Consider the following 23,155-nt stretch of genomic DNA (forward strand, 5'->3'; position numbering starts at 1 on the left):
AGAGCATGCAGGTAGTGGTAGTTTATTTCTTTTCTTGATGTAGGAGGATCTTGTCTTTTTAAGAGTGTGTGAATTTTTTCCTTTCTGAAATTCAAGGGAGAGGGGAGGGGTGGTGGTGTTCAGGAATACAGGAATGCTGTCAAACAGGACTGATATGAAATGTTTGGGGTTTTTTTCACCTTGCCCTTAAGCTAGTGCATTTAATATGTAAAACAGAAGTGAGATTGAGCTTTTTTTTTATTTTTCACTTTGTGATTTCATTCTATTTGGTGATTTTTTACTCTATAAATCAAAAATATTTTCATTATCCTGTTTCCAGTTTTCAATTGTATTTTCATTATGACTTTCCTACTAAAATATGTAAGAAAATTTGTCATTTCTGTCACAAATCATCAGAGTACACGTTATCATTTATGTTTGTGCAGAAATTACTTAGCCTTGTACATCAGGCCTCATTTAGGATATAGTTGATAAGATTATCATCCTTTGGTTGGGTCCAGGTTTCTTCCTTGAGGGTGTTTGAATAAAGTGCATGCTGTTTATTAAATGTAAATGTTTTATATTTAATTTTGTTTCTTAGTTACAACAGTTATCACCTCCTACTTGTTAGTCAGGATTAATGGGGCAGAGATACAGGTTACATGAGCTTGAATCGTGCCTCCTGTGGAGTGACAGAATTACTGACAGATCTAATAAAGTGTAACCACTGCTTCATATTCAGCATACTTGTTTGGCTCTTGGTTATGTTGTCAGTATCCTGGCTCCAGGGAACATTCTGCCTATTTATTCTGAGTAGTAAGTGGCAAATTGCTAATACACCTCAGCAGTCACCGTGGCACTTCCCATGCCATCTGTAGATGGAGCACACAATGTCATTAGGTCATTTAAAAAATATATACTGGGCTACAGTTTATGTTGGTTCCATTGCACAGTATGCTGTTAAATATTCCCAAATTCCCACTGAAAGAAAGGATGTTTCTTTTCTAGTATGCCCTCAAAGTGTTATTACCAAGAGGAATAGGTACTGACCATCAGTGGTGGGCAGTAGCCTGCCTTTGTGCAGGCAGATGCAGCTCCCAGGGATGGTGAGCATCAGGAGTGCTGGACTTGTATGAAAGGGGAGAAGACCAAGATGGTGACCCTGAGGAATGGAGTCAAAGTCAGTGGAATTTCAAGATTTTATTCCTGAGCCTGTTTTTGTATTGGAGTTTTTGTTCGTTTTTAATAGCCAGTACATCCCAGAAGGCCACTGCTTGCCCTGGCACACAGTACCATGTTTTCTGAAAGGCAGATGTTTTGTGCCTTTCAGAATGAAGATCACTGGCCCCTGCTTTCAAAATGCAGACGTGTTTGTGGTAGTGTTCTGCAAAGCTTCCTTCCAAAGCAAGGCTCATTGCTGCAGCTTTCGTCTTGTATCTCTTAGGAAACAGGCTAAAGTCGTGCATCTGAATCAGTTCTCCTTTCCTTTTTGTTTTGGTAAAGTTTTGTAGTGTGACAGCTGAATTCCTTCTTTCTGTCCTTTCTGGGGAATGAAAGGTAGCTCCTGCAGCAGCTCCCTTGGTAATGAAAAGATTTGACTTGGTGGCAGGCATAAGGAAAAATAAAAAGTTCCTCATGCTTTCCATCAGCCTTCCTGAGCTGAGGTGGCAGGAAGATAATTATTTCAGTAGGGGCTCCACAGCCTGGAGGAGATGCAGAGAAAATAATAACAAATGTCTGTTTTGGGAGTAAACATAATACCTTGAGCCTTTCCATCTCATGTTCATTGTGCATCCTCTCTATATAAAGGCTGCTCTTGTTTGTTACTTTTAGAGAGGACTCAAAGTTCATGCCTTAGGAATTCATACAGGCTCTGACATGGCTGCCCCTAAATAGTCATCCACATTTGTCTGCAGAGCACTTCTCTTTGGTGGGGAAGTATCATTATCTCGGTCTTACAGTTGGGGAACTGAGCCTATCAAGTGTAAATGACCTGTCCAGAAATCTGGCAAGATGAAGGTGTGAATCACTCTGAGTAGGCACCCAGCTGCAAGGGAAGAAATATGGCCTGGAGAGGTTTTTTAGCAGCTCAATTTGTCTGGCAGTAGTGAAGCATTCATTGCCTGCCCCAAGTCCCATGAAGCACTTGCCCAGCAGAGTGAAAGTTCTGATATTAGTTTCTTCCTCAAACATGCACATTCTCTCCCTTCTTGTTGCTCTTCTCTAAGTAGATTATAACTTCAATTTCTGGCAATCTCAGGCCTGGTTTTGGAATGGTATTTAAACCTGCAGACCAGCTTTCTAGCTCAGTAGCTCCTTGATTGTCAGGATTGCCTTCAGCACCATTTGTGGCTTGTCCTCTTTTCCAGAGATTTCTTTCTGCCATAATCTCTCCAAAACAGAGGTTTTTTTACTTTATCTTGTCTTTCTCCTCCTCAGCAGCAGAGGTCTAATACTGGAATATATGGCTAATACTGGAAAACTTTACCATGCTCACATTTTTGGATTGCACAAACTTAACCTTATAGCCAAGTATTAGAGCTTCAAGGCTGTGTTATGTCAAGGAAATGGTTTCAGTGCAGGCTCCCATGAAGAAGCTCAGAGGGAAGTGTTCTGCCTGGCTGTTATGAAATTAAATGGTGTTAATGCCCAGGAAATATTTCCTAAGATATGGAAAGATTATTCATACAGAAACACTTCCAGAGTTACAGGTTTTTACTAGAAGAACACAGATAAAATTAATACACATGAATATATACATTTGTGCAAAAGTGAATACTTTGATAGAAATAGAGATGTTGGCCTGGCCTACATCCTCTGGTAGTTTCCTGAGACTCAAGGAGAACCTGAATCACAATGTAAGTCTGTAAATGAAAAGAAATAGGTGTAAGCTGAATGCACCACATTTAATCTAGTCATCTTTTTACCCCAGCACTGTGCTGTCAGTTTCCACAGCAGCACCTGTTAATGGGAAAAAATAAAAGCCTTCTATTTTAAAATAATTAAATGTTAGCACTTTCCTAATAAATATAAATAGAGAGGAACACAGTACAAAATTAGCACAGATCCTGCAGATGGTAGAAAGAAATGTTTTCACTTGATAATAATGGCAATGAGTAACTGATTTCTGATTCTCTTGCCTTTAACAAGTTAATTATGAACCCTTCCACAAAATTCTATTTTATAATTTTTTTCTATTTGTTTTACTGTCAGGGAAAAAATACATGGAAAAATCTGACATTTTAGCAAGGATAACAGAGGAATCCCATGGATGCCTTGAGCAGAAGGTGAGGTCAAGCAGCTGTTGCTAGATCCTTTCCAACTCAGGCTGTTCTATGATCCTGTGATTCAACTTATGCTTGCTCCTTCTTCCATCTGCTTGATTGGCTGACTGGGTACCTGTCTCAGATAAAATGGTTTAAACTGTTTTTCTTCTCTGTTTTGACAAACAAGATCCTTCACAGCTAGAATGACAGTTTCTGCCTAGGAACAATGAGGTAGCTGGATTTAAGAAACTCCTTTTAAAGAGGGCCCTTGTATGACTGCATCACCTGTTTAAAATCTGTAAATACCATTTCTGATTGAAAGGTAAAAGTGGATAATCCACTTTTAGAAAGCACATGATAATAAAGAGCTGTGGCTATAAATAATGTAAGGAGAAACTGTGCTAGCAGCCAGTCTCCTGCTTATTTTGGTTGATAGTAAAGTGTCAGAGATTTAACTATTGTCTACTGAAAATATATAAATTATAAAAATTAGCACATAAAAAAATTAGAAAGCAGGAACTAGCATTATAGATATATACTAAATGTAGATAGGTAGGTACTGACTCTGTGTACTTCATTCACATTTTTATTCACTGAATTAAATGGCATATATTCCATTCCTTCAAAACACTACCAGATAACTGTGTACAAAATGTTTCTTTCTAAGGAGCGCTAGTTCTTCAAGTGTCCCCAGCCCACATTCAAGCTGGACAGGGAAAAATTTCATTTACTTCCCAGACTTTGAATTCCAGTATTCATTAGTGCTATCTTTAATTTCAGCTGTGGCCAGTTTATGTTTTGGAAAGGTTGGTCCCCTGTTTTCACCCCATGTTATGGAATATTATTTCATAGTCCTGTTTCAGTTTTAGTAGCTGCTGTATATTTATAAGGAGGGGTTTATAACCTTATGGATAAACTCTCAGTGTCACTGAAAGCAGTTACATGTTGTTCAACTTAGATCTGTCTGGTCTGAGTTAAGTAGTGCAGGTAAAAGCTCCTTTTGGCAGATTGGTCAAGTCACTCCAGAAGGCCCCTTTGAGCCCTTTATCTGCCCTTACTGAGCTGTGTAGTTGTAACTTAGTGAGCCTGCAGTGAGATGTAAAGCATAGTTAAGGGAGTATTCTGTTTAAATGGACCTTTTAGCTCACTTCAGTGGAAGATTTAATTAGATTTCATTTTTTAAAAGTAATTCTGGCCAATTATCTAGAATTTTTAACTTCCTAGTACAATAGCAGTTCTTCTCTTGGGGTCTCCCAAAGTCAAAATCACATGCCTGCAATTTTTTTCTATTTGTATTGTTATTTTCTAATTGGACTTCGTAAGGTATTACAGTTATGATTTTTTTGTATAGTAAATGTTATTTAACAAAATTATTGCAAAGGGTTGACTGTTTAGTGTTTAGGATCTTGAAGCAGTTGAATTTAATAATTTAATAGTTTTCTGCTAATGTGACCTTGACATACCTTAGTTACTGGAGTGTGTAAACACAGATGTGAAGTTTTATTGTGATATAAACATTCATTTGGAGGTGGCACCTATTTGTAACCTTATTGCTCTCTGGAAATTTGATTTGAAAATGAACAAAGGCTCTTTTATCCCATTCCGAGATGACTTTTCCACAGCCTTAAGTAAAAACGAACCAAACTCTTCTATGAGTTCTGTATTCTTACAGTATTTCACTTTGATGTAATTCCTTAAATCTCTATTATATCCCTTCTCCTTTGCAGGTATATATTAGATGTTGCTCCAGTATTGCTTATATTAGGTATCCCATTTCTTAACTGTATTCAAGTTATGTAATGGAGCAATGCAAGTATAAGGAAGCCTGACCAGAGAAAGGCCTGATTAATTAGCAGCTTTTGATATGTAATGTAAAAAGATAAGTAGGAAGATAAATGTACAAAGTGGCTTGCTCTTGGAACCAAAGAGACAATTTCAGCCTTACACAAACTGAAAAACAGATTATAAAGATACATGTTTTAGGTTCAGATACATATCCTGCCTAACTCAGGCTTTTCAAACAGATGACACGGACAGCCATACATGTGTGCTTAAATTGTCATGATGGCATAATCGTGCTCTAAGACTGTTGCTACAGGGTTAACATAGCTCTGGTCAAATATATGCTTAGCTAAGAGAATAGGACTGCCAAATATCCTTTGGGGCCCATAATTCTATGTAGAAAAACAGAATGGAGTTATGGGATAAATGTAGAAAGTACATAAGTGCCTCTTAAGATGCAGCTCCTCCACCTCCAGTATCTGCGTCCTGTCAAGTCAAAGAAATTAGAAAGGTTAAGCATGGAGTTAGATAACTGCTAGCACAGAACATTGCTTTCAAAAGTGATGATTTTGATTTTGGCAGGAAAATATGTTCATTCATTTCTTACTTAGTGTCTGCCCTGAACACAAGCGAATTCTCTTTAGTAATTTCAAACAAGTGTTTTGAGGAACTCTGCCAAGAACAGAGGCAGGTGCCTTACAGACTTGAATCCTTTTTCCACCAACAGATTTAGGATAAGATTAACAAATTACAAATCTACTTGCCTGGGCACTAAAGTTTGCTTGTATGTTTTAAATGATTTTTATTGAAAATGGAGATTTAAAGGGCATTAGCTCTAATAAACCTTTCCTACTCCTTTGTTAAATGGATGTAATTGCAAGTACAATATTCTACCCCAATCAATTTTAAAAGTTGATTAAAGCTTATGAAGTAATTTACTTGTAATTAGGTGTTTTAAATAAAAGTTGTTTTCAACATTAACAAGACTATTTGTGTAATGAAAATTCCTATCTATTTACTCTGGATCGATGCCAGTGGCTGAATAAGGAATTACATATTGCAGTTTCTTCAGTATTTCTTTCAAGTAGAAGAGCCTTTTCAGTTCCCAGAGGTTACATAGTAATTTGACTCCCTCCTTTTGCTTGAGATACTTTTAAGCAAACCTCCTCACTTCAACCTCCAGCCTGAGTTCTATGAACCACTGAAAATTTTTTTTAAAAGCCAAACTCTGTCAAATTTCCTGCAAGTCTCAACTTGCCTTTAAAAAACTGTGTTTCATCTCCCAGCCAAAACTTTGCACATCTAGTTTGTCATTTTATCCTGTTACATCTAAAATCTTTTGGGGGGACAAAAGGAAACCAAGGGTTTGTTTAACTCAGAAAGACTACTTGTTACTGCTACCTTGATAAAATTTGTCTTAATCCAGACCATTATCAAAGATAAGCAAAATAAATGAAGGCATGTGGTCTGCAGAAGCAGCTGCTCAAGTTAATCTCACTGAAGGTCCAAGTGCCCCAACAAAACTTCAGACAACTCCACCAAGGTAGTACAAACCCTGTGGCAGGGTTAGTGGGCTGCATGGCAACTTTTTTCTTCCACACCAGTCATCAGTTACTTTAAGGTTTTACAGACAGTCTCCAAACATCACTATTGCATCATCATAATTTTAATTAAATACTTAAATTTTGTATTTTGTACTATTTTTACTTCTCCAGACTAATAGCCTGACATTTCATTGTCAGTGGATGTGCTACAGCCAGGCACAGCTGTGTGTTGTACTTTACAGTATGATTCTACAGTGTGGCAGAGTTAAAATTCTAAATTTTGACATCACCTACAGAAAATACTACCATCATTTCTGGAAATGTGGAAGTGATTTTCAAACAAATTCAGACCAGGAATTCATTGGCATTTTATGAAGTTTTCATATGAACCCAGTGTGGAACCACTCGCCAAAATACCAAATCTCTGCCATCATTTTCCTTGCAAAACAGGAAGGTGAAAGGTTCTACAGTTTACACTCATATGATATTGGGAAACTGATTTCTAGCTTATAGGCTCTGACATCTTCAAGAAATTCCAGAGTCATTCAAAACACATCCTATTTATAGTTCGTATGTACCAGCAAATCTAAAAATAATTTAATAAATTGTGTAATTTTTCCTCAGAAATGATGCTGTCTTATCAAATAACACTTAGGCAAACAATGTTGACAGTTCAACTGGATCATTTTATACCATATCTATTACAATTTTACTGTCTAATTATAAAGCAATCTTTGTCTCCTTTCTCAATATGCTGTCACTATTTTGGCTCTGAAAATGGGAAAACCCGCTGATAGAATCTGTTGTCTTCATGGAGAGTTATTCTCAACTTTTTCTGAATCATCGGATTAACTTCTTCACCCCCTGCTGCTCCCAGTTAAATCAGGAGATGTGTTAAAATAGATACTTTCTCAAATCTTACACCCTGCTATCTTAGCAACAGGCTGGGGTACTGATTTATCGTGTAAGGTGTTAAATCCAAAGGATTTTTAGAGGTAGAAGGGAATGTAGTGTTACACAGCAATCCAAAACCTTCCCCAGGCTTGCGGTGCCTGTTTCCCTGGAGGTGAATGTGGCAGAGCAGAACAAGTCACTGGGTGCTGAAGTCTCTGCTGGGAACAGTGTAAAGCTTCTGGTAGGGGAGTCCCTCTCCTCTCTCTTAGGGATCTGCTTGGGGGTGGTTTAATCTGTTTTCTCATCACAGCCTGCTTCCTTCTCCCTATTTCCCAGGCAAATTCACACTCATTTGTCCTGCATTTACCACCCTCAGTACCAACACAAAACCCAAGGTGGTCCCTTGTTGCTCTCCTTTTCTCTCTAAGTGGGAAGTAACTGTTTTTCTTTTGTACAGTGAGATGCATCTTCTATAGAAAATTCATTCAAGTTTTGCCCATCTTTCAATTCATGGAGCAGTGAAATTGATTTCATAATTTGCTTGCTAATATACTGCATAAATAATTTTCTTTTTTTTCTTTTTTTACTTCAGTCAAATTTTAAGAGGAAATATCAAACAGGGTAATCTGGAGTGATAAATAGAGGACATCTGTTGCAGCATATGGCTTGACATAAGAGCTGCATTGAACTTTTTCAGCAATTCTTTTGAAAAAGTCAACTGGACATACAGTTTTGATGGGCCTGCCTAAATGATGGAGTATTAAAATGCTTGCAGTTTAAAACCACTTTGTAGTTAGAAATGTTTGAGATTTGCCACACAAAGTACTTAAATTTTATTTTGAATTTTTTTTTTTGTTTGTTTAGAAAAAGATTGGAATATTTCACTTTTTGTATACAAAATGAAAGTTTGAGGTTATGGTGAAACATGTTCATTTTGTAGTCAATTACTGTTTTCACTATGCCCAGTAATTTTATTATTTTTATTTATTTTTTAAAATTTTATTTGTTGCTTTTAAGTTCAAAGGCCAACTTCCCTTCTTCCCTCCCAAATGTTATTTATACTGTTATTTACAGCACTCTCTTTTTCTTAGGCAACAATTTGGTTAGTAAATATTTCCTTCTTTTTTCTTTTTTAGCAACTATTCACCAAGCCTTTCATTTTGCACATAGGTGCAATTCTGTAGATAGGAGTAACTTTCTAACTGGTTCTTTCTAGAAAGAAGTTTTGTATTTAGAGCCGCAACTTAATGTTCAGCTTTAGTTATAACATTTTTATTCTCTTTATTAGGGTCTGTTATCAAACAGATGTTTTGATTTTGAGTGCTAATACAGGTGTAAGCACTGAAAAACATCCTGCCATTCATATATATCCATCCTTGTTAGATTCCCATGTTTTCTAATACAGTACCTAATTTGGAATGGCATTTCCAATAGTCACGTGTTAGGATAAAACTTTTCTTTAAAGCAGTTGATATATTTTTTTCTGTGTTTCTGTCACTTAGAATGATCTGGTTTTGGTTTGGCTTCCGTGTTTATAGGACTCATTGAATTTCATCAGCCAGGAAAGGAAGCTAAGTGGGAACCACTGATTTTTCCGCAGTAACCTTGTTCAACTCTTCTAGTATTTCCTCTGCTGTTTAACATGAAGGCTAATAACTCTAACATTCTTGCCTGACACTTCTTCCCTTCCACACTTATGTGCTAATTTTCAGTGTGCAGCAAAAAAAGAGGAGCACCCTTAGGTCAAAATTCAGTCCCATTAGAGAAATACTATACTGCAATAACATTTGGGTGGAACTTGATCTTAATCAATACTAAAATTGGCCCCTCCTTTTTGTTTTAATAAAATCCAAGATGTAATTTTCAGATGAAAAGAGCAGCAATTGAGGGGGGAAAGGGCTACGTTTTCAGAGAAATTATTTATACCTTTTATACTCTATGTAGTCTTGTATTTTTATGTAGTCAAGATCAGCTGTATTTTTTGTAATATAACCAAAAGAAAAAAAACCCACACCATAATAATCCTTCTCCTCTGTGGAAGAGGAGAGTGGATGGCTCATAAGGCTATGAGTGGATTATTGCTGCAACTTTGCTTAGTGTTCCATAAGCTCCTGCCTGCTCTGGCTTGTACTGAAACTCAGTACTTCTCAATGTGGACTTTTCCTATGTCAGTTTGTACACAGACAGCAAACCACCTCTGTGCATGTCAACCAGTGAATTACAGCAAGGCATGCATAGGTACTCATTCACAAATCAGATAATAAATATTTCAGGAAAATTGGTGCAAGTTCCTCATCTGTTATGCCAATTTTTAACTTACTTTCAGAGTGTGCTTTTAAGGAGATTCCTTCTGAGCTGTGTGTTGTTCAGGTGCCAGGACTTTTCACTTTTTCTTTCCTACAGAAAATCTGTTACTGAGCCAGTTTCTCACGGTTGAGCGTGTTGTGAAGTCTTACTGCACTTTGTATTAAGAAATGTTGTGGTTGATATTCAGCATCTCTGCAGCAGAACTGCTGTGATCTATCAGGAGCCCACATCTGCTGCCAGGGAGCAGATCCAGCTCTGCAGAGCAGCCTTGCAATTACAGCAGGGGCTCCGAGCAGCAGCCAGCAAATGACTTTTCTAGCACTTGGGAGCTTGGGCTAGAAGTTGTTTTTCCTAAAGATTCCAGCAAAAGATCCCTTGTGTTTGGCTTCTGTGCAAGGTATTTAGCACTCAGATTTCAATCTTAATTGTCATGTTCATGAGGGAAACTCCCTGTAGTATTTCTGTGCCTTCAGCATATAAACAAAAATGCCTGCCAATGCTTTGGTCTCTGTTTGTGGGATGCAGTCTCTCAGCACTATCGAATGGGTTTCTGCATCACTCCATGACCAAACTATTAAATTATCATGGAAGAATTATGGAAAAGGAGAACCTGGATGTATTAGAATACTTTTGGATTTTTATTTTTACAGAGAACATGAAAGTTGACTTAAACATCCATATTGCGAAGAATCAAAGTCTTGTTTCTCCAAACAGTATTTGTTTACTTACAAGCTTTTTAATATATAATTTATTTTAAAAAACATAGTAACAGGGGCAATGCTTTTTGGAAAAGATGACTTTTCCAGTTTCTTGGTTTCCATTCATATTTGTAGTCTAAGTTGTTCTGAGAGGTTTGTTTTTTATATCTAAGTCATAATTGGAGGTTGCATTAAATCATGGGCTAACTAGTTGTCTAGACTTCCCTGGTTTGGCATATGTTCTCTTGCTATGATGGTATTTTTTGCATACATAAATGTGATCTCTATGTTCTTAACTTTGAATGGAATAAGGACAGCGTGTGGCTTATCAGGTCTTGAGCTATATCTGACTACAAATAGACATATACCAGTTCTAACTGAAACATCAGCACAAAAATGCATTGAAGTGTTTAATGAGCATGAGTTTGAGCTCCAGCCTGATTCAGAGATTGTGGGGTTTTCACTCTGACTGCTCCAATAAATCGAGCAACCCATTGACCATAGCAGTTTCAGGCCTCTGATAAACTGCTCCAGAAGATGCAACTTGATGCAGTAAGATCTCCAGAGTAAGCATTCCTGTAGTCTTCTCTTAGAATCCTTCATCTGATGTCTGCTAGAGTAATACTCGGACCCAAAATTCATCTTCTAACTGGAATCACCTGAATATTTTCAATACCAGTTTTTCCTCGGTTTTAAACTTAAAATGTGATTGCAAGATACTTTTTCACTGTATTTCCATTTTTTATATGTAAGGGTGAAAGACCTCAATCAACAAAAAGACTTGTTCAGCTCTTTTTGTCTTTCTACAAGTCTTCCAATATAACCAAGAAGTGATCTGAAAATGGGGACACAGCATGCTTAATCTGAATGCCTCACAGCTTTAAAAGCAAGAAGGAGATAAGATATGAATAAAAGTGATTAAGAGATGTTCAACACTGATTAGTTCTTTATTTCATACCTCTCACAAGAGTCAGTCTGTGGATGGTAAACAAATCAGTAGGACTGTTGGGTTGTTGGGTGGATCCCACTTTTTGGGATCAGCCACTGATGGGTCCAGTCCCTTACCTTCCTGTGAGCAGCTGATGACAATGCAAATTCTCCAGGGGTCAGTCGAGGCACTCTGAGGCTATTGCAGAGTTGCTTCTTGTGCTCAGAAACCCAGTTCAGGCAAGGCTTTCAGAGTATTCTGAAAGCTTCTTACAGTAGTCCTAAAGGGCATGGCATGAATACATGCTTGGAAAAAAATGTTCAGAATCATGTGGTAAAAAGGTGACTCTGTAATGGAAGGTGTATCAGGTAAAGAATTTATTTTATTGTCATTCTCCCATGAAAAGTCAAGGCAATGGATCATCTCCAACCCTATATAAATCTAGCTCCAGGTTATCCCCAGCAAAAACAGTGAGGAATGAATTGCCAGTGCCCTTTCATAACTGCAAATTCTTAATTAAGAAGGCTGCAAAGAGATGTGTAGAATGCCAACCTCAGCATGCAGCAAACTGCACTGCTTGTGAGAATACATTTTAATATGTCAATAGAAAATTTTTGGTTCATGTGGTTGGTAGTATTTAGTATCACAATTAGATAAAACACATTGTTCTGGTGTGGAAAAGGATTATCTCTCTCTTTAAAACTGTGAGGAGTAAAAGCTTGGAAGAAGGCATCAGGCTTACTGGGCAGTGCTTCTGCCTTGACTTAAATTTTGCTCACTTCTGCCTTGACTTAAAATGATTTTAGGAGATGGTGTAATAGCCATTTTAGCCTGGTGATCCCATCATCCTCTTACTATAAAGGTTTAATTTTCCAGTTAGAGAAATCAGAGAGAAAGATGGATTATATATTTCTAGGCTCAACTATTGCTGAATATCACAATGTCTATGTGAGTTTATTTTAAATTGGCAAGACCCTGAAGTGAATAGAAAATAGTTTTGACATACATGTTTTTAAGCATTTTGCAAAATGGGGCTCATATGTTTGCTTCTCTGGTATTATTTTCTTCTTTTCCAGTTCATGAGTACTTCTTGAATCCTAAGTATTGGTTTTTTTTGCCATCAAAACACTCTCTTCTGCTTCACTTTTAAAACAGGACTTCTTCACAAAGTTACAGCACATTGTCTTGCAGAAGAACTGAATTGAACCTTAGAGGGGGAAAGATTTGCATTGTGATTCTCTGCTTTTATACCATGCACATCATTTACACTTGTCTAAATAAATGTTAAAAAAAAACAAAAGGCAACTGTACTGTTGTTTTTACTGAAAAAACCCAGCAAAATGCTAGGTATTTCAAGAATAGTAGATGTGCCATTAAAGCTTTCCAAGAGCAAGAACACATAGAAAAGCAAGTATAAATATCCCTATGAAGGTCTTTATTCCTGTAAATATGGAATTCCTTTTCATAAAGACATTCAGAACAGAATTCAAACAAAGACTCTTTTCCCTTTAAAGTAGCAATTCTCAATGAAAAAAATGAATATTATAAAATGAACATTTTTCTTATTTCTGGGGGTTTTTGTCTGTAGCTGAAGTTGGTCTGCCTCATGCAGATCATGTTAATAGGGTTTCTTTTACTACTATTCTGATGAAAGTTTTGTATTAAACTGTGTAACTACCTTTGCAGATAGTTACATGTTAAATAATTAAAACATGTAATGGTATAACTGAAAGTCTCCCTATAGAAGTAATTAATTTTTAGGAGAAATCCAAAATGTGAGTTGATTACTGTTAATTACACTGCTCTGTCAAAGCACAGAATGCTAAGGAAAGTCTTGAGCAAGTAGTGTTCTTGCTGCTTGTATTTATAAATATCTGAGTCTGTGTTCCTAAGGCCTACCTTCAGCATTTTCCTCCCACAACACTCACTTGGGTTTTTTGTAGTGTATTTGTAACCTATGTACAATGATGATGATGGCAGTAATTCTTCTCTTTTGGTTGAAAACTTTGATAGATGAAAAATCAAAACTCAATTTTGCCCCTCAAGGTCAGATATGATGCCAGGCTACTGTTCTTTGGGAAGGAGAGTAGGGAGGAGTAGGATTGGATTCTACAGAAGAGGATGCATGTTGACAAGGGGAGGGGCATGAGGAGGCAGGCTTACTCTTCCAGCTACCCCTGGGAGGGTGCTGAGCTAAAATAAAGGCCACTGATTCTTCAGAACAGCAAATTGTCCTCCAGCTTCCCGCAGCAGTAAGAGCTGCCTGGCAGCAGCAGGAGCTTGGCACAGCACTAAAGTCCCATGTGCTTTTCCAGCAAATATACAAATACATAAATATGGGAATGGAAAGCAGCATGTCTTTTGCTCCTAAGAATTTCTTGCCTGCCTTCTGTGTGGCACTATTGCAGCGACCTTGATCTTTGCAGATGTGCTTAGAAAATTTTGACTCTTGATTTCTCTTCTTTTTCTTTGGCACATTATGAGTTGCAACGGAAGGGATTTTGGTTTTTTTAAACTCCAGTAAATCTCCTTGTTAGTTGCACCATTAAGCTTGCTGTTTCCTTGTAAAAATTACAGTATTCTCCAACTTTGTATAGCTAAATATTTACAAAATATAATATTACTTGCTGAAAGTACTACTGTATCAGGTTGTGGAGGAAGTCTTTTTGCTTGTAGTACCAACAAGCCTGGACAGTTACTTCCCTTACAGTGATGATCACAGGGTGGAGGTTTTGTTCTCTCCATGTGTATCTATGAGCAGTGAAAGTTTTAGTGTAAATCAGAACCTGTTTTCTGCTACTGGTTTTTATTAATTTTACTTTGAAGGAAGATATCTGAAGACTAAGCCCTAAAATTCCTTGTAATACTCCTTCATTCCATGTGTGCTTCACAGCCTGCATCATAACCAGCTGCTCAGTTTTTAGGCAGTGCTCTGAGAAATTTCCAGTGCTCCTGTGTCTATGTGTTCTGTATTTAAAGCTGTTTTCCCACTGCAAAAGTTTGCAAGTGTCATTCAGCCCCATCTACAATTTAGTCTGTTTTATTTTTGACAGAAACAGCAAAATTAAACACACCAGTGCTGTGAAATATATTGGTTTAGATTGGGTATTTTTAAAACAAAAAAGCATTCAAATTTGTTTTGGAGAAGTGTTAATTATTAGTCATTTTACTTTTTGTAGGAGTTCTCTGGAATCTATCCTCCTGTGATGCACTGAAAATGCCAATCATCCAGGATGCCCTTGCAGTGTTGACCAATGCAGTGATCATTCCTCACTCTGGATGGGAAAACTCTCCACTCCAGGATGATCATAAAATTCAGCTCCATTCATCACAGGTGCTGCGCAATGCCACTGGGTGCCTAAGGTGAGTACTTCAAAACCTGTGCTTTACCCGAATCATCTTGCTTTTGTTTGAATTGGTATTCCTCATTCTTAGTCATCTATGAACTAAATAATTGGTTTGTCCATCAAGAAAGATGATGACTTTCAATGATTTAAACCTAAAGTTGGAAATTAATTAGAATACAAGCTTCAGGTCATTAAAAAACAATCTCTAGAAGGGCTGTTGGGGGTTTTCTTATTTTTCTTTTCTTAGCTGTTTTCATCCAAGCTTGTATATTACATATATTTTTTCTCTTGTAGATTTGTCTTGTTTCCCCATTTGCTAAAATAAAGTGGATATGTTCTCACTATTACATCAGATTTAATCAGTACAAAAAATAATTACGATATTCACAAAAACTAATGTGTCTTAAAGGTTCCAGATGCCATTGCTGGAGTTGTGATAAAGATATGAGTAGATTTTTTTATGTTCTGGGAAGATGAGAATTTCAATAAGAGACCAATCAATTTAACATTTTTCAACCAAAAGACTTAAATAAATCCTTAACAAATATGATAACTATTTATGTTTGTGTTTCTATGCCAAACTTGTATATGCAATGCAAAGGTGCATTTATATAAATATGTGCAATTTGATCTGTCTATTCCTAAAAGTCACAGTAGATGTGAGAATGAAAGTAGAATGAGTAAGAAGAGTTTCAGATTTGACAAAATCTTACTAAAGTATAGAGTCATAGCAATTTCTGAATTCCAATGCGTATCATTTTCATGTAATATTTAAAGATAATAGGCAGATTCTTTTTAAGTATAGATTTTTTTCCTCCAGGTATATTGGAGAAAATAATCTGTCCCAGAGATATAAAAACAGATTAGTTAATATTATTACATACATCACAGAAAATAACATTGTGAATAGTAAGTGTCAGTAAGGCAATCAGTATGCTGCATCCAAAGCAGATATACATTAAAGAGCTAAATAAAAAAGAAAAGTGATAGGAGGCAAAGTAAAATAGCAATAGTTTTTATGTATCTGTAGCAAGCACCTTTTTGTCTTTGTGATCTTTTATCAAATGAAATGTCTCCCTTTCCAAAGTTATATTTGAAAAGTTTAAGGGAAAAAGCAATAAATATGATTGACAGTTTATATGCAATCAGAAGAGAATGAAAGAAGATAATAACTTCCATATTGCAAATATGGAATTAAATGCAGTATTGCAGTATTGGACTTCAACCCAGGTGTGATTATGTGAATACCAGCTATCTTGGGGTATGTGACTGAAGCCAGGTGTTTGTACCTGAGTTGTTTTGACTTTCTTTGAAAAGAGTTTATGATATAATTGTGTCACATTGAATTCAAATCACTACCAGAAAAAGTTGCCATAATCACTAGGAGGTGACAGAAGGTGTTACATGAAGACCTTTACTACATTAAAAGTCTCAGGTTTCCAGTATTTAATGTGTCTCAGTTAAAGAGCTGCCTCTGAAAGAAACTTCTGGTACAAATTTGGGGCTTCACAGTGTCCCCCCTCTGAGTAAGCACGTCCAGTGTTGATCTCCCCTCACCATAAGCTCCATCTTCCTGTTAATTTTTCTCAACTGCTTCTCAGGGACCAATGCTCATCCCTGATCCTGCAAACTTCAGTTTTTCCTACCTCTTAGTTGATGATTCTCATTGCACACTGGTCTTGAAATCTTTCTTCTTTCTGTTTTTTTTTTTTTGTTTTGTTTTGTTTCTTGTGAGTGTGTGTGCACGCCCATTTGCAAACTGATGTGAGCTTACTGTAGCCTGCAGCCTGGGTCAGCCTGAGGACTGGGGCCACGGGAGAAGGGTACGTTGCCTATGGAACACACACTGCTTTGCAGCAAGGCTTACTGCCGAGCGCTTGCTGGGCTGCTCTCCTAGCAGAATGGCTTCTGGGCAGCTCGTGCAAAATAAGCTCATATCTGCCTGCAAAAGACTGTGCATATTATAGCTGCTGAATCCTTCCCAGCGAGCTGTGGCAGCAGCTCAAACTGCTGTCCTGGGCAGCTTGGTCTTCCTTCTAAGCCCTTCAGTCATAGTACAGCTTTTTAATATCTTTCTGAAATCAAACTCTCACTATTTCCCAAATGCATCTTTCTATCCTCTCTAGTGGCTTCAGATATTTTTTTGGCCTTCATCCATCTTCTTTAGATAGTTCCATCCCACTGAGTCTGTGTGGATGCTCTTTGGCAGAGCAAGAACATTTGGAGAGGGTTGAAACTTACTTCTACTTCACAGCAGTGGTAACTTCTCTTGCTTACTTTTCCCCACTGTTGAAAATCTCTCTCTCTGTGCAAAATGTCAAATCTGAGATTGTGCAAGAGAGAAAAGTGCAAGCTCACCCCTGAGATGGTAACTGGTTTCTTCTTTTGAATTCATGTAATATACTGGGACTGTAGACTGGAGGAAACAGCAGGTGTCAGAATGAAAAGATTAGAAAACTATATGAAGATGGTTGGAGTCTTGCTCTGTTCAGGTGAGAAACCCACCACCCTCAATAAACTGAACAGTTTTCACACTTTCCACTTGGGTCTAGTTACAAGACCTGTATTTCCATTTCAAGATCTTAGTGGACATGGGAGGTAAATCAAGAAGATGTAACGTGATTGCTGGCTGAGGTTGTGCTGTGCTTATCTACTAAATGGAAAGTCCATTGTCATCTTCCATGGGGGAATTTCTTCTAAGACTCTGGGTTGGTTGTCCTCTGCTGTTTTCTTTTTTTGTTTTTGCTAGAGCTCATTTTGAGGGGATGCAGTTAAAATTCACTTGCATCGGGGTTACCAGTGACAGTGCTCAGTATCAGATGAAGACTAGTGGTGTTCAGGATACTTGACAAATTCTGAATATCTAATGTTGACAGATTTTAGAGACTTGAGGTTGTATTACATAGGTTTAATGCTAACAAATATGCCAGGAGGATTTGGTTTGAGGGCTTTTTCAGTCTTCTGTGACTTTGGTTGTCTGGTGTATTCACTGCTGAAAACGCTAAATAATATCTGAGAGGTGATATAATATAATTCATCCCATATACAATGCTAGTAAGTAGTCTCCAATGACAATACAGGAAGAGTAGGATCTTTGTTTTGTGTTTTTGTCACAACAGTATATGGATTATTATCCTTTCTGCTCATCTTTGTTTTCTCAGTTTCTTGATGAGACTTTCTTATGACTTTTCAATTAAAAAGTTGGTTATTACCTACAATTTTTGGTACTCATGCTTACTTGTTATCTTTCTTAACTACATTCTTATGTCTGTAACTCCAGTCACCCAGTAATGCAGCTGAAATCACATAAAATGCAGCAGCAATATAAGACCTTCTTTTCCTGTTATTTTCTCTTTTCCTTAAAGTTGTTATTTACAAATTGCACTTTGCATACATTTCAGATTTTTTTAAAAAAAGTATTTTAATACAATATTGTACAAATTAATTTTGAAACAAATTGATAACTGGAACACTTTGAAATTGTTTAGGTAAATTAAAGATCTAAATACAGCATTATGGCTATCACTTACAAATTTAATCTAAATATTCAGCTTTCATAAATTGCCAGACCTCAGTATGTCATATTGGAATAATCACCCAATTTAGTTGCCTCCCAACTGAGATACTAGTACCTTACCTCATTAAGCTCTGGTAAAGTTAGACTTCTTTTTTACCTTTTGCATTTTAGCTGTGACTCTTTTACTTGTGTTAGGGAAATACTGTATCTTTGATTTATAATTTCTGATTCACTTAAACAAATTAGGGATAGTCAGGTGAAAACTGAATTTGTAATCCCAGTTGTTAATGGGAGGGAGTTTGCAGTCCCCAGTCTGAAATTTAAAAATCAACAGGAGAGACATTGTCTTAACTTGAAATGTCAAGGTTACTTATTACAAAACTATAAATCCCTGTCCTAAGATTTATTTGAAAAAAATTGCAGACAAAAAAATTTTCAAAAATTTTTGCCTCGGGTACAATCTGTAACCTTGTTTTTCTATTAATTTTAAATGAATTTAATTTAAATTAATGCAGTCTGAGGACTTTAATGAATTTTAAGACTTTACTTTTCTAAAATTCTAATGTGGGTTTAGACACAGACTTGTTAAATTATTTTTCTTTCTTCCATGTTTTATTTAATCTTTAATCATACACTGAAAGTACAGGGGCAACTGTGAAAATCAGAGACCTGTTAAAATATTTTTGTTTACCCCATTTGTCTGTTAGAAATTGTATGGGAGTATCATTCAAGAAGTTATTTATTTAGAAAGCTCCATATCCGTCCAAGCTTCATACTTCAGACTTTCTTACTTGTAAAACCTTTAACAAAATACCTTATTATTTTCAATTATTTTTCAACTGAATAAATATGTTGCAAACTCTCAAAGTAGTTGAGCAGTGGGGGAAAGTGCTTTTAAAACATGACTTGAATAACTGACCCAGTAGTATTTTCTGGATAGATCAGCTTTTGGAAGGAACAAATTGACTTGTTAAAACAATTTTTGTTAGCTGTGAAACCTAAATATCAAATGTTTTCAACTGGTTTGTGGGTGAGTGATGTATCTCACAGAGATTTACATCCAATGCATTTGTCTCACTATCTTATTTCTCCAGTTCTCTTCTAAACATCCAAATTCTACTGCCTCCTGTCCTTAGGAACTTCTGTACTCTGTTTTCAATAGAACATTCTGCTGCATACTGACAAAATAAGACATGGGAACAGCATCAAATAAATGACTCAGACTGTATTATCTGTGTCATCTGTTCAGTTTCTAGAGATACATATGTATAGACACATGTATGTGAAACATGTTTGAGACCAAACTGACACATGGATGTGTGTGCATAGGTGTGGGTGTGTTTGTGTTGTGTACATTCAGATATAGAAAGGATGATTATGGAAGCCATAATACCTTTCTGTTCACTGACTGCTGCAAGCTCTGAATATCTGCTGTTGAGTACAGATGCAGCTGGCTTCTTACAGTAGGTCCAGGACCGTTGTTGCTATTTTGTGATTCTCCTGTTAACAGAGCAGTCATGTTTTGTCCATCTCCTTTGATGCTGTGCTGGCTATAGAGATTTTGGACTTAGCAACCCACCTCAGTTCTTCCCATGCTTTTCTAGAACCTAGGAGCTCTTCTCAGGCTCTGACCGTGCAATTTTGTCCACAAAAAGCCCGCGTTTTCTGTCAGAAGGAAACCTGTCAGGGTGGAAAGTTATGACAAAACTCAAATGAATGTTGTATTTTCACAGACAGCCTCCTCAAGGGAGGGACTGTTGCTTCAAGCAGGTCCCACAAGCCAAAATGGGAAAAAGCACAGGAAATAAAAAAGTCAGTCTGCAGGAAAATGTGCATTTCACCTTTTCAAGAATCTAGGTTCCAGCTGAGAAAAGAGTCACAAACCAATTGAGAGGCCACAACAATTGCATCCCAGTTAAGCCTGAAGTTTTGAAGGTGAATTTCTGCAAGATATTAAAGAGATTGTTCCTTCCTGAATGCTGCAATTGTTCAGAAATGTAGCTGAAATAAAAGTCTAATGTTAAGACTCAGGGGGAGAGGGAGATTTTAGTAGGAATAGATCAGTGTCCTCTGATTACTGCTGTAATATTTTTATTCAGAAGATACTCAAGGGAAAAGTACCAACAGAATTAAATGTGTAGTTGTGTCAGATATTTAAGCACCCCACTTTTTTCTTCACAGTGTAGTTATTCCTAATTTGCATATTCATGAACTAATTTATAAGGTTTATACAAGGTCATACTGTATTAATTATAGCAGTGGCATTCAAATGGCACTCTCAAGTATAGTGCTTTTAATGCTTCTTCAGCATTCCTGGTAAAAGCATTATTTCAACATATCAAATTGATGCTTCAAATTCTGTATAGCTCCAGAAGTTTATTCTGGGCTCAAGCTAATGAAAATGTTAAACAGAAATTTTGATTTTAAGCTGATATTATGGAATGCTCTTTGTATTCTTTTTTGGTCTAAAAAATAATATAACATAATTCCAGCCACTTTTTGCTTTTCTGTACTTAAAAACATAGAAGCTTTGGTGGCATAATTCCTTCCTGCATAATTTTATCTGATAAAAGAGATGCTGATATGCTCTGCAAAAATCTGCCTCCAAACACAGAACGAACTCCCAATGTATTGATTTTGCACAGAGTTAGCCAAAACATGATCTGTCAACATACATCTTCAAAATACTGTATAAGTGGTTCCTAGGCAAAAAAGGAAACTCACTCATGGGTCAGTGGAGCTTCATGTTTGGATACCAGATAGAAATACTGGACTTATATGTTGAGAGTTGAGGACTTAGCTGAAATTTAGTTCTTATTCTTCAATTGACATATTTTATTCATTTTAATATGAATGTGCATTATTTCAGGGCAGAAAGTCCGTAGCTTAACTGGGTGTCATACAATTAGAAGTATTTACTTATTGCCATGGCAGGAGTGTGTTCTTCCTGTATTTAAGTAATTTACTGTTTCTGGAAATTATAGACCTACATGTGAAAAGAATGAAATATGCCTTTTGCATCTGATGATATTCTTAGGCTCAGCAACAGTGACAAAATTATAAAGTGTTGCTTCTAATGCTGAATGGCTTATGATGTACCCTAGCCTTAAATGTGGGGGGTGTTGAAAATCTCAAGTATATTTTGAAGGACTGACTGTTTTTTCAGCTTTTGATGATTTTAATTCCTTTCAGGTTGAATGCCTACTGTTAAGTAGTGCCTAATGGGAAAATTAAATGTCCACTGTTTTTTGCATAGTTAGGTAGTATTAATTTACATTTCCTTCTGCCATAGTTTTAAGCCTTGTGGATGTGAATGCTTTGAAGAAAGTAAATAGTTTCCTTTGTGAAATGGCTTCAACTTTGTTGTTTGGTTTTTTTGTCATTTCAAAACGATTTCTATTTATACAGTAACAAGTGTAGGCTTGGCAGACACTGTAATAAAGTATGATTTGAGTCTTAGTGTCCTGCTGGCTTGATTTTAGCTGACTCTTAAGCAGAGTTGACAATAACAGGTCTCCTTCTCACTGGCCAGCTGCAGAGCTGAGTATCACAGTACTACAGATGTTTTCTTTTAGGGAAGAGCCCCCTAAGCCTGTGTAGTAGCAGATGTATTTTAGAGTTCATCCATGCAGTCCCTGTGTGAGAAGATAAAGAGATGGAGCCAATTTTTTCTTGGCTGTCTGGGCCCATTGAGAAGAATAACCACCAATGTCACTGGGAATCAAGGTGTACCTCTGTTGTGGCTTTGCTGACCATCAAAAATCCTAAATAGTCCTTTTTGAAAGGGTACTTTGAAAAACTCATATAGTCTGGCTCCACAGAAAATATTATTTGTCTCAGCATGAGAGAAAAGCTGATTGTGACAATTCTGTGGCACCACTCATGGTCACAGTGATTGATGATAGAGGATGATGTTTTATTTACCCAAGAAAGATGAGAAACACAGTCATTCAGAGTTTGTATGCCCACTCAGTTTCACCAGAGATAATAAAATAACACTCAGTAAGTTTGGGTTCTTTGGTCCTCATTGTGGGGTTTCTATATTGACTAGATTTTCTCTTCCTAAAACTGTTTGCATTACTAGGCAATACAAAAAATTAACATGTGAAAACACATGGCTCTGAATAGTGAAGGAAAGCCTGGTGTACTTCTTCAACTTTCCCTCTTTGTCTCTTGATAAATGGCTTCAAATCTGGAGAAACTTTGCCTAGGAGTGGGAGGGAGATCATTTGGTCTCTGCTCAGTCTGAGGATTTGCAGTAGAGAGATGTATTTAAAGTATGCTGAGCTCGCTTCAGCCTTCTGAATAAGCCAGCCGACATCACAGAGTAAACATTTTATCACCTCCTTTCAGAATGTTGTGGGCATGTGAACTGTTGGACTTCAGGCACAGGAGTAATTTATGCCAGCAACCCCAGTTGAGGCAGTGCTCAAATTTTTTTGTGAGAGAAGGCTTTGATGGCATTTCCCATGTCTGCAAGTTGGTGAGCTACTGAGAGCTGGTGAGAAATGCTCTCCCAGCAGTAAGTTCAGCACTGAAGCCCCAAGAGCTGCAGTCCCTACTAATCACATTCACAAACTTTGCAACTCTTTTCTGTTTGGGAAATATTTTCCCAAGAACTGTCCTGGTGAAGTAAGTAAATAAATAAAAATACAGCTCCTGAGGAGTGTGATGAAACATGCAGAATGGCAAGCCTGTTAGTTTGCAGTCCACTCAGAATGCCTGAGCTGAACACTGAAAAGCAGAAGATCTTTTCAGAATATCATATTTTGTGAAAATTTGCCTAGTGAGTGTTGAGATTGTGTTCTTTTTATCATCACTGCAAATCTACATAGAGAAGTTTTAGCACTTTGGAAGATTTTTGTTGGTCTCTTTTGATGAAGAAAGGGCAGT

At 36.9% G+C, this 23,155-nt stretch overlaps 1 protein-coding gene across 2 annotated transcripts in view; it reads left to right on the top strand.

The window, feature by feature from the left end:
* Positions 1–23,155, top strand: part of CTNND2 (catenin delta 2) — a 638,318-nt gene that overhangs the window by 500,632 nt on the left and 114,531 nt on the right. For both annotated transcript variants that reach the window (XM_059854664.1, XM_059854675.1), the window contains exon 12: positions 14,578–14,761. In XM_059854664.1, the coding sequence (XP_059710647.1) occupies positions 14,578–14,761 (184 nt within the window). The remainder of the gene's footprint in view (positions 1–14,577; positions 14,762–23,155) is intronic.

The sequence above is a fragment of the Haemorhous mexicanus genome, chromosome 1 (genome assembly GCF_027477595.1).
Source record: "Haemorhous mexicanus isolate bHaeMex1 chromosome 1, bHaeMex1.pri, whole genome shotgun sequence".
In the NCBI taxonomy this organism is placed as follows: domain Eukaryota; kingdom Metazoa; phylum Chordata; class Aves; order Passeriformes; family Fringillidae; genus Haemorhous; species Haemorhous mexicanus.